We start from the raw sequence: 15,770 nt of genomic DNA on the forward strand, positions 1-15,770 counted from the left end.
TTTCGAAACTGTTTTGTTTCGTTTTCGCATTCATTTTAGTTTCGCTTTCAAACTATTTCTTACTTTAGATTGGTTATATATATATATGTGTGTGTGTGTGTGTGTGTGCGTGTGTGTGTGTGTGTGTATGTGTGTGTGTGTGTATTTGTGTGTGTTGTGTGTATGAGAGATTCATACATAAATATCGATATATTATTTCGTCCCACGACAGGATATATTTTAAGACAGAATGCTGAAAAATCAAGAGCTTTAAAAAAAATGCTCTCATATTGGTATAAAATTTAAAATTTCGAAATGATTTTTTCAAATGAATTTAGTAATACTAAATCCATATTATTCAATATGAATCAATATTTAGAATTAAAGGCATCACACAAATAACAAAAGTGATATAAAAAGCAAAAAAGAAAAATGTTTTGTTTTATGTTTTGAATGTCTTATGTTTTGGCACTAATTCTTTTAAAGCACTTTTTTTTCTAAATGATTAAGTATTTCATCAATTATATACAAAGATTGGATCGTAAATAATATTTAATGAATTTTTTAATGATTTAAGAAGATTATAAATTTTTAGAATGTTTAATAAAGAAAGCAGTTCTTTTTATTTATATTTTTTTAATATAAGGATATAATATAGAAAAATAAAAATAAATTAACTAATAGTGAAATAACTTTTACTTTTTTATATATTTAATTTTGAAATATTACTTGTCTCAAAGTTTCTATTTAAATGTTGTAATATTTAAAAGAAATGAAAACATTAAATTCTAAAAGATGATTCAAAGTATTGCTTTGAGATTATTCTGCAATTATTTTATATTTCTCCGCCAGTTTAAAAGATGGCGCCACGAAATCTTATTGATTGTGTAAAGAGATTTTTAGTTTTGAAACTTTATGACATTCCTGGAAAGAATACAATGAAAATGAAAACGTGTAGATTATTTCAAAAAAAACTTTAAAAATTTCTCTTTTTTTTTGTTGATTTGGAATCTTTTTTTATGAGCGATTTAATTGCTTTTATTTTGAACGCAGGTTTGGAAAGTTACTTATTTCTTCAAATTACTCAAAAATTTTATAGAAGCCTTGATTTTGTTTCAGAGATTGCTGTGAAAAAATTGTGAACAAATTTTAGGAATGATTTTTTAAAGATAGTTTTTAAATATCAGCTAATCATCCATATTTCAATTCTAATGACTGTTAAAGAAGGAGGAAGTTTGATAACTAGAAATAAAAATTATTTACTTCTAATTTTTGAACCAGTAAACTAAAATTTTAAATGGCATTAAAGATATATTTAGTTTAATCAAATTTCAAATGGTTCATGCAATTAAAGAAAGCATAATCTTAAACAAAATTTAAAAATACTTTTAAAAATTATTAGATGTTAAAAAATGATTTAGCAAGAATGAATTGCTTTGATATCTGGCAATGCTTCAGTTACCAAAATGGCGGCAAGTGTTGTCGCGATGGAAAGAGCGATGTTTATCGTGTCTGATTTTTCTCGAAATGATTTCCTTTTCATATTATTCTAGATTAATAAATAGTTTAGGATAATCTATTTACTTGAATTAATGGACAGCATTTGCTTTATTTGTCTTTGATTTCCAACAAAAATTTATTAATTGTTCATGTAACTCGAAACGTTAGTTAGAACTAAATTTGTCTCGTGGAATATCACGTGACATATGTGTTGTGTATGTTTCAATCTCTTCAGGAGGTTTTAATGATGGCGGCTGCATGCACGTCGCTTGGAACCCTAAGAATATTTTAGATTTTAAATATAGGATGAAGATGTATAAAATAAAAAAAACTATGAAATTAGTTTTTATTAAGACCATCAATTTACTATTTCATCATTGGTATAGTTTCAGGTAAGATGATTATGTCTTCTAAATCAGCTGTATATAGGTAGTTGGAAGTTTAGTGTTAATAAAACTTTTGTAAAAATGCTTTTATTACTTTAAAATTCCATACATTTTGATAGGTCTTTTTGTAAATGAAGGCTTTGTTAAGGATTTAAAAAATTTATTTATATTTGATCGGATATATAATATAAATGCACGTTTTTCCCGACCATTGACAATTGTAAACAAATGTATTCAGTTCTTGATTATCTTCATATTTTTTTTAATTATTCTAAAAAAATTACTTCGTTTGTTTGTTTTTTCATATTTGTATTTGACGCATGCTATTTTCAATAGATTTTTTTGATGTTTTTTATGAAATAGTTAGGCTTAATATAGATATAATTTTAAACTTAACTCTGTGTTTACATTCATTAAACACAAGATAATACAAATACTGTTTAATATTTCATCGGTTTTTTTTTTTCATATAATTTTAACTTTTGATCGCTCAATAAGGAATTGGAACAATATTTAAGTGTTCCATTGTAGAAATATTACAGATTCATTAATTTAGAATCTTTATAATTTCTTCTTTGCATCATATATAAGAAAACCACATAACAAATGAAGTATTTTGAATGGGGAAATAGTTACGTGATATTTTACATGAATTCGTAATCAACTTTCGGAGTTTTATTTATTTATTTTTTTTTTATCTGATATGATTTGTATGGATGAGATGATTCCATATATTTTTTAATTTTTTATTATCAAAGATGTTTCAATATCAATTCTGCATTGCTTGCTTGTTTTTAGATTAGTAACAGGAGCAATAATTGTTACTTATTTATGTTGAATTGAATATACATATGCAACAGTTGTTTTTCCAAGAGCAAGAGACAGTAAAATTTAACTTTATTTTCTTATGATATGGAAGAAAATATGCCTGTGTTGACAGGCAGTTATTTTGTTAATATTATTCTGTTAATATAATGGTCATAATTAATGAAAATCATAGTAGAAAATCACTTGCACATTATTAAAGATCTTAGAAATTAATATGTATTTTATTGTAATTTAGATATTTTTAGTAGCATTAAAAGTTTTGTTTTCTTTCTGCTTACTTTTATGGATAGAATTTTTTTATCCATAATGTTTATAAACACTCAAATAGAAAAAATAATTCAAATTGGGTTGAAACAAATAATAATCCACTTATAGGTAGAAATCAAACATGGTATAATTTTTGAAGCAAAAAAAAAAAAAAGTTGAACTTCATACTGTAATGATTTTTCCTAAACATTAATACCAAGCAATATAATATGTATGGTTAAATTAACTATAAATTGAATAAATTTACACAAAATTTGTGATATTAAAAATATTGTAGAATTATTATATAAAAGAAAATGAATCTCGAATGATAAAATTTATTTCCGAAAACACTGGAAACCATGTCTTTGTGTAAACGCAGTGTCAGATGTAAAATAAAAATAATACCGACAGAAAATATTAGCAAATCTGAACTCATTAATCTTTATTATAATCCAGCATTAAAAAGAAGTAAATAAATTATGTAGTTTGCTCTCACTTAACTGCATAATACTCAGAAAAATTGAAATGATAACTGAATCAATAAAATCAGATTTAAACAACTGATGATCAGTTAATGGAAAAAAAAAAAAATATTTTCAAATACAAAATTTAAAAAAAGATTGCTGAAGAATAGAAAGGAGGAATTCCGTGCTGCTTATGTGCAAGTTTATAAATGTTTCCAGTTTTGCTGATATTTATTATCTATGTACAAGAAGAAAAAAAATCCACACATGTAAGTTGGCAAGATTCTCGAAGAGCATTGCAGATATCTGTAGATAGTTCTGATATAAAGAGATTATATTGGAGCATTTTTCTAATTTGCTTTTACATATTATTTAAAGTTTTTAAATTTCTTCTTTAATAAATATAACACAAATATATATTGAAAAGATAGTCAAGATTGAAATAGTTGTCATAATTTGGTCAAGAGTAGATAAATGTATGTTGCTGTTGAAAAATGCAAAATTTTAATTGTATGTGAAATAAAGTATATGTAGAATTATTTATTAAATTAATATGAGTTGTAGATTGTAATTTAATAAATAACTATTATAAATACTATAAGTACTGCTATAAGTAAATCTGTTGTGCATAATATCAAATTAATGGATGTTAGTATAGAAACTGCTTAACTTTGTTTTCTTTTAGATTGACATCATTTGACTAAATATTCTGTAAAATTTTGAGCTTTCCTTGTTGTTGAATATGTTATAAGGTTTTTGAAACTTGATTCTAATTTTTTTCTTAAATCTTTTATTTTGTTATTATAAATAGTTTAATGACATAAAAAAATGCTTTTCCCCTGTGTCTCTTTGCAGGTTTGTTTGATGGAAACAAGAGACATTTTAATTTCTAACCTGTTGTGTTATGTTAATTTTCTATGATTATTTTCATATAGAGTTTAGCTTTCTGAGCCTTGGAACCAGTTTTTCTACTCTTTACTCAGCTTTGAAATAAATAATTCTTACTAGAATTCACTTTAAAAGTATATTCCTTATAAAATATATTTTAAAAAGTTATATATTTCAAAACTAGGTGCGTTTGTCCAAATTAAACACATTTGAACACACCTTTAAAGTATATTTGTGCCGAATTTGTTAACCAGGTGAAATAATCTGCCCTTGCAGAACACCAACACACAGATAATCATTTGCTTTTTTTTATTAACAGAAATTCTATGATAGTTGAAGGCTATTTCCTTTCATGAATTTGGTTTCTCTTAAGAATTAAATAAAATAATCTGTATTATTTGTTCCATTGCAAAGCTGAGGATCAGTTTGTTTTGATATATATATTTTTAAAAAGATATTACCTATTTTGTGTCAAAATTAACTCTGATATTACTTTTTTTTGCAGTCTTTAAAGTATTAGTTATGGCTTCAACAGCTAAGCGGCGGACTAAAGGGAGCAAGGGTATGTTTAAATGAATGTGTTAAAGATATTATTTATTATACTTGTGTTTTTAATTTTTAAAGGTTTTTCATGTTTCATTCATGCTTTTTCTGAGTAATTTTTTAAAAATTGAATTAGGATTTACTAATTAATAGTTTGCAGGATGTTTAAGTAAATATATATAGTTCCAGTCAAAAAAGTATCAAACTCATGTATTTTTAACATATTTTCTTCTCTTGTTGTCAGAAACTATTTTAAATTTCTGAGTTAAATTTAAATGATGAGTCCTCTTTTTTTGGAAGTACTGTAAACCTGATTATAAATAACTACAATGATAATTAACAAGATTTTGAAGTTTCATCACATTAAGAAGGGTCTTAATGTGATGGTCTTTTTATCTACCATTTTTATTTTAGGACATTTCTGTATAAATGCTTTATATATTGAAACTTCATCTGCTCTTGTTGGTAATGAATTTTAGCTATGGCATCTATAATTTGACTATTCAACTACAGGAAGCTGTAGTTAACATACTTGTACAAAGTTGATGGGAAAACAATTCCATATATTGGAGAAAGGAATATTAAGGTTCTTTAAGAGATAGATTGATCAATCAGGAGGAGGGATGCCAAATGTCACCAAGTCAAGATGTCTTTGTTGTGTGTTTGTTATTTCGACAGGAATGTCGTATTTCTTTCATGTGTCAATCCCTGCCTGATGGCTGTAGACATTGCATACAATTTTCCTGACCCTCAATACCCTATGTTCATTCATATCAGGTATAAACTTCAAGATCTGAACTCAATAAGAGACACTTCATCAAGAAACCAAACCACAAAGAATCATGAGGCTCATTTAGAATTTATGAAGATACACAAGTATAGAGTAAGATGATATCCTTTGGAGTAATTAAAGCAAGGATATGTTGTTTGGATGGGATAAAGTGGATTCATCATTTTGAAGTTACTTGTTTCGTATACCAGATTCCAACAGTGAAGCATGGGGGTAGAGATTTCATAGTTCGGGGGTGCATTCTTTTGCCTTGAGATGAGTTCCCTGTGGCAGGTTCACAGAATTATTGATACGTTTCTGTATAAAGCCATTCTTGAGACATCATGTGCTTACAGTACTCTTGGTCGTGGCTCCCTTTTCCAACAGGATGAGGATTTGAAGTACCGATCCAAGCAATCCAGGACTGGCTCGTGTGCTGATATGGGACCCTGTTTAATTTGCCAAACCAATATCCAAACCTTAACATTATTGGAGGTTTTTGGGTTGAGTAAAAGAGTGGACTTATAAGAAGAAATGCAAAGAATGTCAAAAAATGCAATGTTCTTTCATTTTTCCTCAAAATGAAAGAAGATCCCTCCCTCTCTCTCTTTCAACCAAACTCTTCTTGACTTTACGCTTTGTTGATGTCAAGAGGTTTGCTACAAAGTCTGATATGTAATAATTATTCATATTTTCATTGATCCTGGCAATTATATATATAAAACGAAATTCAATTTGTTTATTTTGAATAAAATAATAATTTGAAGATCAAAATTAATCTCAATTTTTTGCAGTTTGAATTATTATTGGTTTATGCATCAAATAAATACCTAAAAATTACAATTTGTGTGATAATTTTAGCTAAAAAGACTTGCTTTTGAGTGAGTTTGGACCTAAAATGTATGAACTTGATGTTTTTTTTTAATAAAATAATAATAATAACTGTTATCTAAGAAGCAATTTAATTTTTGAAAATAATACTTTGTTTTAAAAAAATTGCTACCGATATGCTTCATGAAATTAGGAACAGGAAAAAACAGAATGATTAGATATTTATAGAAGATTCTAGATAAAGTTAAAATCATGCTGATGTTGGGAAAAGAGAATTTGTGCAGTCAAAGTTTGTTATGGCTGTATTCAGATTATTTCTTTATAAGTTTAAACTGAAGAGGCAGATATATTTCAATATATTGGAATTATATAAAATGGAATGTAGCTTTATTTTTAATTGTTCTTTTTTCTGGGATTGTTATTCATAATTCTGGTATTTTTCTTCAATCCATTATCAATAAAAGTGCCATATATTTATCAATTAACTGTCTGCAAAAATTATTAGAATGTGCAATTATAGTATAAGATTAAAAAGTCTTATATTTTGTTTTCATGCGATTTTATGGACTAATGGAAAAGTATTTTATGAAGAGTTAAATCATTTCTTATACTCATATGCTATTTTGCAGCTTCTGATGGAAAGAGGAAAAAGAAGCCAAATGGAAGTGAAGAAGATTCACCTGGTAATATATGATTATTTTATTCATACTTATAAGCTAGAAATATGCTCTTCAAATTTCTTATTTTTGAGCATTATCATGTTTTATTTGCTTTATGTGAGAATATACTGCAGTCATTGTAATGTAATTTCATATGAAATGCTTTAAGCTTCTTATAATAATTTAGTCTCTGCATGTAATTTTTCATATTGATTTTTCCTTTCAAAAATTTATCCTTAGGAGCCTTTCTAAATCAATTATAATGCTAAAATTTTAATTTTGGATATAATTAGCTGTTATTTTATAATTTTTTTTTTCTTTCAGCATTTCTATCATCTAATTATGATGAGCTACCAACTTCCAAAATTTATAACAGCCGTTTCAATTCATTACCACTAGCTGAAGTAAGTTTTTTGCTGGAATTAACATAATTTTTGCTAATTTTATATTTTAATTTACTTTTTCATACTAGAGATGACAAATAATTTCCCACTTAGTATCTACACTTAACATGCAGTGCAAGTCCTGATTTGAAATTCAAAACCACCTGTTATTTTCCTCTTTTAAATTCATTATCTCTAATTTGTGACTAATTATGCATGAAACTAATCTAGTTCAATTAATTTATTACCATGCAAAAAATTTTTTGCATAGTAAATGTTTTGCAATTAGACTTTGTTGAGTTTGTTCATTAAAATTTTACCGACACCTATATCTTATAGTTCTTAACTTATGAACAAAATTTTTGTAATTTAAACAGGAATCTTCCTGTGATAGGTTTTTTTAAAAATTTAAAACAATGTTAATGTTAAATGATGAGATTTATTGATTTCAAAAGTGGGAAGAAAGTGGCACATTTTGCTATCTTCCCTTTTTTTTGTGTGTGTGCATGTGTCTAAATGATTTAATTTTCATTAAATTTACATCAAATATTCACTCTTAAGATTCAAATTTCAGTCATTTTATTTTCTGCGTCAATATATTTCTTTGGATACTTTATTTTCTGTAGAGGAACATATTTTGAAATTTTTTATTATTCTTTGTACTATTCTGTAAATTAAGTTCTGCTGTATTTATTTAGTTCATTAGTTATTTTTAGTGACAATGTGTTTTTATTAATTGAATATTATTGTAGCAATATCATTATTGAAATTTAGGATATATTTTTATGTTTATAAATTCAAGTACAGTTTTATATTTGGTATATCAATTTTTATCAAATAAAGTTAATTTATAATAATAATTTCTTTTAATATTTGACTGAGTTTCCCTCCCTTTTTTAAATTTTTTTTTATCTAGAACCTTTTGTTAATCTAATATATTTCTTAAAAAGATTTGTGAGTTAAGCATTTAATTTTCAAATTGGTTATAAATTTGAGTTTTTGTATTGAAATTTTCCAAAACATGTTATAGAAACCAATGGTTTTCCTAAAATGACGATACTCTCTATTATTATTTTTCCTATATAACTCCCTCATCTCTGTTATAAATTATATTCTGGTTCATTCTTAAAAAGAAATAGTATACTTCTAATAAAACTGAATTCAAAATTCAAGAAACATTGATTACTCACGGGGAACTCATTCATGTTCTGAATATTTTGCTTCTTTTTCTAAAAGATGAATTATAAATTTTCGCAGGTGGGCAAATTGAAAGATGGATTCATTAAACCTGAAAGATCCGTTGAGGTCAGTTTCTTTCCTTAAATTGTTAATGAATTTTGAAATGGTTCACATTTACTCCATGCCCCTTCCTCCCAGATATTTTTTTAAATATTCGCTGCTTTTAGAATAGCACTGGCTAACAGACTGCAACTTTTGTTAATGTCAAGCTTTTTCTGTACATTTTATTCTCAATATTTTGGCTGATGGCCAGAAGAAAAATTAACAGAAATGTTCCATTGCAGATAAAACCCTTTTCGTTATTGAATATGAAAGTTACATTTAATTTTCTTAGATTTAATTTGTCCATTTTAAAAATAATTTATTTTCTTTATTCTTATTCGCATAGGGAGAAAAGTCTCAGCAGCAGGAATCTCGAGTTACTCAGGCATGGAATTTATTTATTTTTGTTTTGTTACCTTGATTTTCTAAAATTATGATGATTACATAATATTTTCTGTTAAATTATTTATGATGTTTTGACTGTTCAAAACAAGATCAATGTCAACTTCTGTTTCAATATACTATTGTACAATCTATGTACAAATTTCTTTACTCTTTTTTTTTTTATATATAATGCATATATTTACTATGTTTCTACTCTCCAATAAAATTAATGACTTGATTGAACCTTGTATTGAAACATGTCTTATAAAAATTTTTACATGAAATTATAAACTATCATAAAGTTTAATGTATGTTTTCTTGGCTTGATATTTTAACTTTATTGAATATTTTGTCATATGTAAATAGTCCTGAAAGTAACTGCTTTATTTTTTTCAGTTAGTATAAATTTAATGATCTTTTTTTTTATATAATTATTTATAAAAATGGCTTGAAAACTCTTGAGCTCTCAAAAAATTTTTGTGCAATTGCGTATTTTAGTTTTTTTTTAAGTACATGTGTAAACATTAGCAGTTTGTTGTCTTTGCTGTTTTAGATAGAATAGTATTCAAACGATTTGATTCTTAAAAACTAAATTTTCATAAATTAGGAAAGTCCATTTTTTTCCCAAATTTAAAAAGATTTTAAAAAAATTTCCCAAAATGAAATTTAAAATTTTCTATATGTATTATTTGTGTTGCTAAATGTTGCAATAACCTAATAATTTTTATTTTCTTAACAAATATTCTTGCATGAAATGCTTCACAGCTGGGGAAATTTTAGGACTTACTCAGTTGTTGAAATTATTGAATTTATTAATTGTTATCAAGATATTTTATATCTAAGCTGGCCGAAATTTTGCATAATTAACTGAGTAACTTTTAATATAGGGTGCTTAACTATTTAAAATTACACCTTTGTTAAACAAAATTGGAAAATATGAATTTAATGAGTTGAAATTTATGCTAAAATGAATGAGCTTTTCTTGTGCCTGCTTTTGAAATAAAATATATGGAATCGAAATAATCATTAGGTCGTATTAATGCCAAAATTAGCAAAGTATTGCTTGAAAAATTTCAAATTTGTTGACAGTATTGTATTTCTAAATGTATCCTAAAAAATATTAACTGTCAAAATTTTCCAATTAATGAAATTTGTGAATTTTTTTATTTTATAAAGTCTAAATATCTAATAGGAAAGAAGCTCAAATTATATTAATTGCAAAATTGAAATAAAATTATTTATTAGTAGAAAAAAAAGCAATGAACTATTATTGCATTATAAGAAATATCAACCTCTATCTAGTGTTAAAAAAAAAAAACCTACTCAAAACTTATCAAATAAAATAAATCATCATTTAATTAGGAAATAAAGAAAGAAAAACATGAAGATTTGTGGGAAAATTGAAAATCTACTTGGAGTTTAAATCAGGGATGCACATAAGAAAGTGAACGTTGTAGTTTTTTAAAAGTTTTTATCATTTTTATAATTGTAGAAAAGTGAAAGTATTGTTAAAATATATAAATTAAAAAATAAATTTGTACAATAATAATAGGTTAATATACCAATTCATACAGCAATAATCATGAAAGATGGGAGGAATTAATCTTTTATGCCATGAATAATATGAAGAATAAAATCTTGCGATGCGGCACTGTAGCGGGACAATTAATTAGATTTACTTTGTAATATTATTTTTATTGTTCATAAAAAAAGTATTTTTAAATATTTCTTAAACTTGGGAGAAAAGTTTTGCCAAAATTAAATTTATAGCATTAAAAAGGTAATTCTCTAAATTTTAAGATGATGCAAGAATTCTTTTTCCAGGGGTATTTTTAACTGACATTTAAAAAAAAGGGGGGGGGGAATTAATTGTTAATTGGGAAACAAAAACACTAGTTTGGAATAAAAAGTTATTAAAAAAAGGACTTTTATTTATGATGATAACAGTACAATGTTTGGAGCTGTACAATTCAGACTCAGCTGATTTTTCGCAGTGCTTCTTTAACGTGGATGAGACATAAATCCATCACTATATTCCAGAGACCAAGCGGCAATCAAAACAGTGGACAGCAAAAGACAAATCATTACTAAAAATAGTAAAAAGTGCTCCATCTGCTAGAAAGATTATGGCAACAGTTTTTTGGGACACTAAAGGAATTTTATTATTTGAATAAATTACATTCTGAAATCAAAAGGGGGGGAAAATCAGGTTTGGCCTAGAAGAAAGTCCTGTTTCATCAGGACAATGCTCCTTTCACAAGACTGTCATTGCGATAGCAAAACTTCATGAATTGGAGTTTTAAATTATTTCTCATGTACACTATTCACCAGATATGACTCCCTTGGACTACAGCCCCTTTCCCAACTTGAAAAAATATCTGGCTGAAAGAAAATTCTGTTCTGGTACCGAAGTCATTTCAGCAACGAATGTCTGCTTTGAAGCCTTAGACAAAAACTCTTACTGAGAAGGGATCCAAGCATTACTGCATTGCTGGAAAAAGTGTATGTATTGGGAAGAAGACTACATTGAAAAATAAAGCAATCATTAAAAAACAGATTTTCCTTCTTAGGCCAGAAACTTTTCTTTCCACCCTCGTATATAGTTCAGTACTTTCTTGTTTTTATGGTCACCATGAAAAATTCCTAAAAATATAATAGCCAACTTGATTTTTATGATTTTTGCATAATCTGAAGATCTCCAAATGCACACCTTATCTTTCAGTTAATTACTTGAAAAATGCAAATTAAACCTGGGAATGCAATTATTTTTCGAAAATCTGGGTATTGTATGTATAATGGAGCTTGGTGATCTATGAGTAACTCATTAATTAAACCCATTTTCTTGCTGTAATCCTCTAGAAATCGCCTAGTAAACTTGGTGGTGGGGAGGGTTGTGAAATAAAAGAAGTACCTATAATTCCATTTTCCTGAAGTTTTAGTATTCTAATATTATTTGTCAAAAATGTCCTTGAATGCAATTTTTGTGATTTTTTTAACTAATATTATAATCTGTTATAACTATTTTTAATTAATATACCTATTTTAACATATATATGTAATTCTAGCCTTTAGACTTTTGTTATTACTTTTTAAATTTTCTTTTATAGTTATTTCGCAAAGATCTTATAAGTGCAATGAAGCTGCCAGACAATGAGCCTTTGGCACCTGATGATTATATTGAAATTACAGACTCTTGGAAATTGGAATGGGAGAAAGGAGTGCAGGTGCCTGTGAAGCCAAAATCTTTACCTCAACCAAATGTTCAGTAGGTTTGCTTTTAACTTGCCATAATTTTTCGCTATATTATTTGAAAAATTTTTACAGTAAATTTAAAATTATGGTTTTCTCAATTTATTTTCTATATTTTACAGTGAAATAAGGAAAAGAAATAGGATGTCTTCTTTTAAGCTGTGAGTATATTTTGTAACAATGTTCCTCTAATCCCTCCCCCTCCTAACTGCCACTTTTAAATATTTTAAAATACATTATCTAATCTATCCACTAGAACTAGTCCTAAATTCTGAAAGCTAAAGTTTCTAATTAAGTGATTATATATTGACCAAAATAATTACTTTCTTATTAAAATTGCATTTCCCCTTAAAAGCAATCAGAAAAAAAGATTGCTTGGAGTTAGACTTTTGTTAAATTATAAATTTTTTAAAAGCTGCTTGACGATTTTAGAATTGGATCTTGTAATTTTAAAACGTTTGGTGACAATGACAACCCTTGAACTAGCAGCATATGACATAAGAATATCTTACCTATGATTATACATTTGCTATTCATCAAACTTGCAAACATGTTAGATATTTGATGAAGTCTAGATGTAAAACTTGAAACTGTGACTTTACTAGTTGGGTATTCATTGCTAGATATTTTCTCTGCTGCTTAGGTAAATATTAACATGCAAACAGTATTCGTTTTTGAAATAAAATTACTTATACTAGTCACCTTTGGTGATTAATATGAGCAATTACTTCATATTCACAATTATTATTGATATTTTTAGTCTGTTGGACTATTAATATAAATGCATTTTTTCCCCTTAAAATTTCGTATTGTTATTTCATATTATTGAAAAATATGAATTTATTACTGTATATACAAATTATAAAATGTATATACGACAAAATAAAAGCATGAGTGAAAAGTCCTACTTCAGAGTTAGTCAAGGGGGGGGGGGTTAAATCACATAATTAAACATTGCAAAAGCATGCATTTGAATGTTTTAATGGATGAGTTCGAGTTTCTTTCATAACATTAATATATTGGTATGGATTATTTAATAAATTAAATTTAAAAAAAAAATTGAAATAAAAAAGATGTATGGAAATGAAATTCATATAATTAACAAGGAAAATCTTTGAATTTTAAGATAATGCTAAAATCATGATAGTTTTGAAAATATGAATATCAGTTTTCATAAGTTATAGCTCATCTAACGCTCTTTGATTCTGTTCTCATGCTTGTTTCGTCTTTCAGTTTGATGCTTGTTTCTATCGTCTTGAATTATTTTACATCTTTCATCTGACTGAATGCTGAAACAGCAATTCCTCTCTCAAGCATTACTAATAATATTTTGTAGTTCTATAAATGAGCTAAATGAATTATTGAATTAAGTACAGCCATAAAAACCTTAATTGAAGAGTTTGAAATATTCATATGGGGATTTTTTTACATTTGACTGTTGCCATTTGAGAATAAGTTGTAAGAGCTGTTTCCATTCCATTAGTTTTATGTGTATATATGGATATGTCTGATAGTTAATTTATATATCATTGAAATGGAAATATGTTCTTTAAAAAGCCAAAATAAATGTGAAGTTAAAACAGAAGAAAATTAATTACATTGTTTTATCTTTTTTTTTTCAAATAAATTATATATATATATATATTTACTACAGATTGCTGTTACAAATTATTTCATGTAATAGATAACTGAAAGAAAAACTATATCCACTTTTTAATGTATTTGGTGCTTTGTTGTCGACTGTTACTGTTTTGCTAGTAAATTGCAGAATTGCACTCAGCTTTCTTTTTTATTCTAGATCAATTTATCATTAATGAATTTTGTTTATTAATTGTACTATTATTACTTTTATTGATAGTTTGGAACTTTTTTTGCTATGAAAAATGGCTCTGTATTATTTCGTGGAACAATGTGCATAAACTATATTATATTTCTTGAATGTTATTGTGATATTTATAATGCTTTTTTTAGCCCTAAAAAGCTCATTCGTTTTACTCGTGATCGTTTTTTCAATCCGGATCATCATGTCATGAGCTATACGAATACGCTTGCTGAAAGAACTTGTCGGTATGATATGGAGGATGTTGACTATCACTGGTTAATGAGTGTAAATCAGCAAAGAGAAGATTATGGTGAGAAATATTAATATTATTACTATTTTGTCATGACTTTTATGTTCTTTACAATTATTTTTATGCATGTTCTCTATATTTGTTAGTATTTGTATGTAAGTTTTTTTGTATGATATTTTTTAAAAATATATATATAACTTTTTGTTTTCTTCTTTACCTTATTTCCCTTTTCTATTCACTATGATATAATTAGCTTTATTAAAAGTTATTATTTCATTTTTAAAGCTTGTGCTTTGGGGTTTACTTTACCTTATATCAGGGTGCGTAGAGTCATGAAAAATGCTTATATTTGAAAATCATTTTTAAGCACCTTAAAATTGCTTAATTTTGAGAAAAGGTCCTTAAAAAGTGCTTAATTTTCTCCTGAAGTGTGAAAAAAGATTTTCAATTTGCTTTGTTTCCCCATAAGTTGAATATGATAATTCTAAATCATGATCATAAAGCTTGTTCACCAAATGTAGCAAACAAGAAGAACCAACAAAATGAATGAATTCAGAGAAGGAATCCAAGGGTTCGAGCATATATTAAGATAATGCTTAGTGATTCTTTATTTTTCTTTTCTTCCTTTCTTTCTTTCTTTTTTTTTTTTTTTGCTCCCATTTTCATCAACAATGAGCATTATCAATTATTAAAATATTGGAATAGTTATCCTGAAGGGGCGATACTTGTTGCAATTCGTAAAACGTTTGAATTTCAATTTTTAATTTTTAAGATGTTGAAGAATTTATTTAAGTATATATTTAAACTTTCATATGTTGGTAAAGAAGAATATGTAGATTGGTCCAATCAACGGAAAATAAGAAAACAGTAGGATGAATGTTGTGTGCTGAAAAGATATATCGAATACAGGATCAGCTGCTCTAAAAACACTTACCTATTCGATCATTTTCATTAATATGTTATTTTAGAGTAATCACTTGAATGACCTATAACATTAACTCAACTGTACTATATTGAATTGTAATTAAATGCAGTATGTAATTACATTAGTCAATCATGTAAAATCTAATGTTTATGCAATTTGAACTTTAAAAGCCTTAAATTTTCAATTATCATGATATCTTTCGTGATGTTTTTTGAAAATCCCCATCCATTTGAAAACATTTTTAATCGGTGGGACTAAACTCGCCAAATTTTAATTTCGACTAAAGGAGAAAAATAAAAACCCTGCTCAATCTGGAACTAAAAAAATTTTAATAAAATAAAAAAGCTTTTCAAAACTTTTATTTTTTAGGGTTTAGATTC

General features: G+C 26.4%; 1 protein-coding gene across 2 annotated transcripts in view; it reads left to right on the forward strand.

Annotated features, from left to right (window-relative positions):
* Window positions 1-1,458: 1,458 nt before the first annotated feature.
* Window positions 1,459-15,770, forward strand: part of LOC129963573 (protein Jade-3-like) — a 40,228-nt gene continuing 25,916 nt past the window's right edge. The window contains exons 1-9 of one of the 2 annotated variants that reach the window (XM_056078033.1): window positions 1,459-1,871; window positions 4,800-4,856; window positions 7,067-7,120; window positions 7,421-7,500; window positions 8,737-8,784; window positions 9,107-9,145; window positions 12,252-12,409; window positions 12,516-12,554; window positions 14,365-14,525. In XM_056078033.1, coding sequence (XP_055934008.1) covers window positions 4,817-4,856; window positions 7,067-7,120; window positions 7,421-7,500; window positions 8,737-8,784; window positions 9,107-9,145; window positions 12,252-12,409; window positions 12,516-12,554; window positions 14,365-14,525 — 619 coding nt within the window. In that variant the 5' untranslated portion in view covers window positions 1,459-1,871; window positions 4,800-4,816. The remainder of the gene's footprint in view (window positions 1,872-4,799; window positions 4,857-7,066; window positions 7,121-7,420; window positions 7,501-8,736; window positions 8,785-9,106; window positions 9,146-12,251; window positions 12,410-12,515; window positions 12,555-14,364; window positions 14,526-15,770) is intronic. The other variant, XM_056078035.1, reaches the window with a different exon arrangement.

Source organism: Argiope bruennichi, chromosome 3 (genome assembly GCF_947563725.1).
Source record: "Argiope bruennichi chromosome 3, qqArgBrue1.1, whole genome shotgun sequence".
Lineage (NCBI taxonomy): Eukaryota > Metazoa > Arthropoda > Arachnida > Araneae > Araneidae > Argiope > Argiope bruennichi.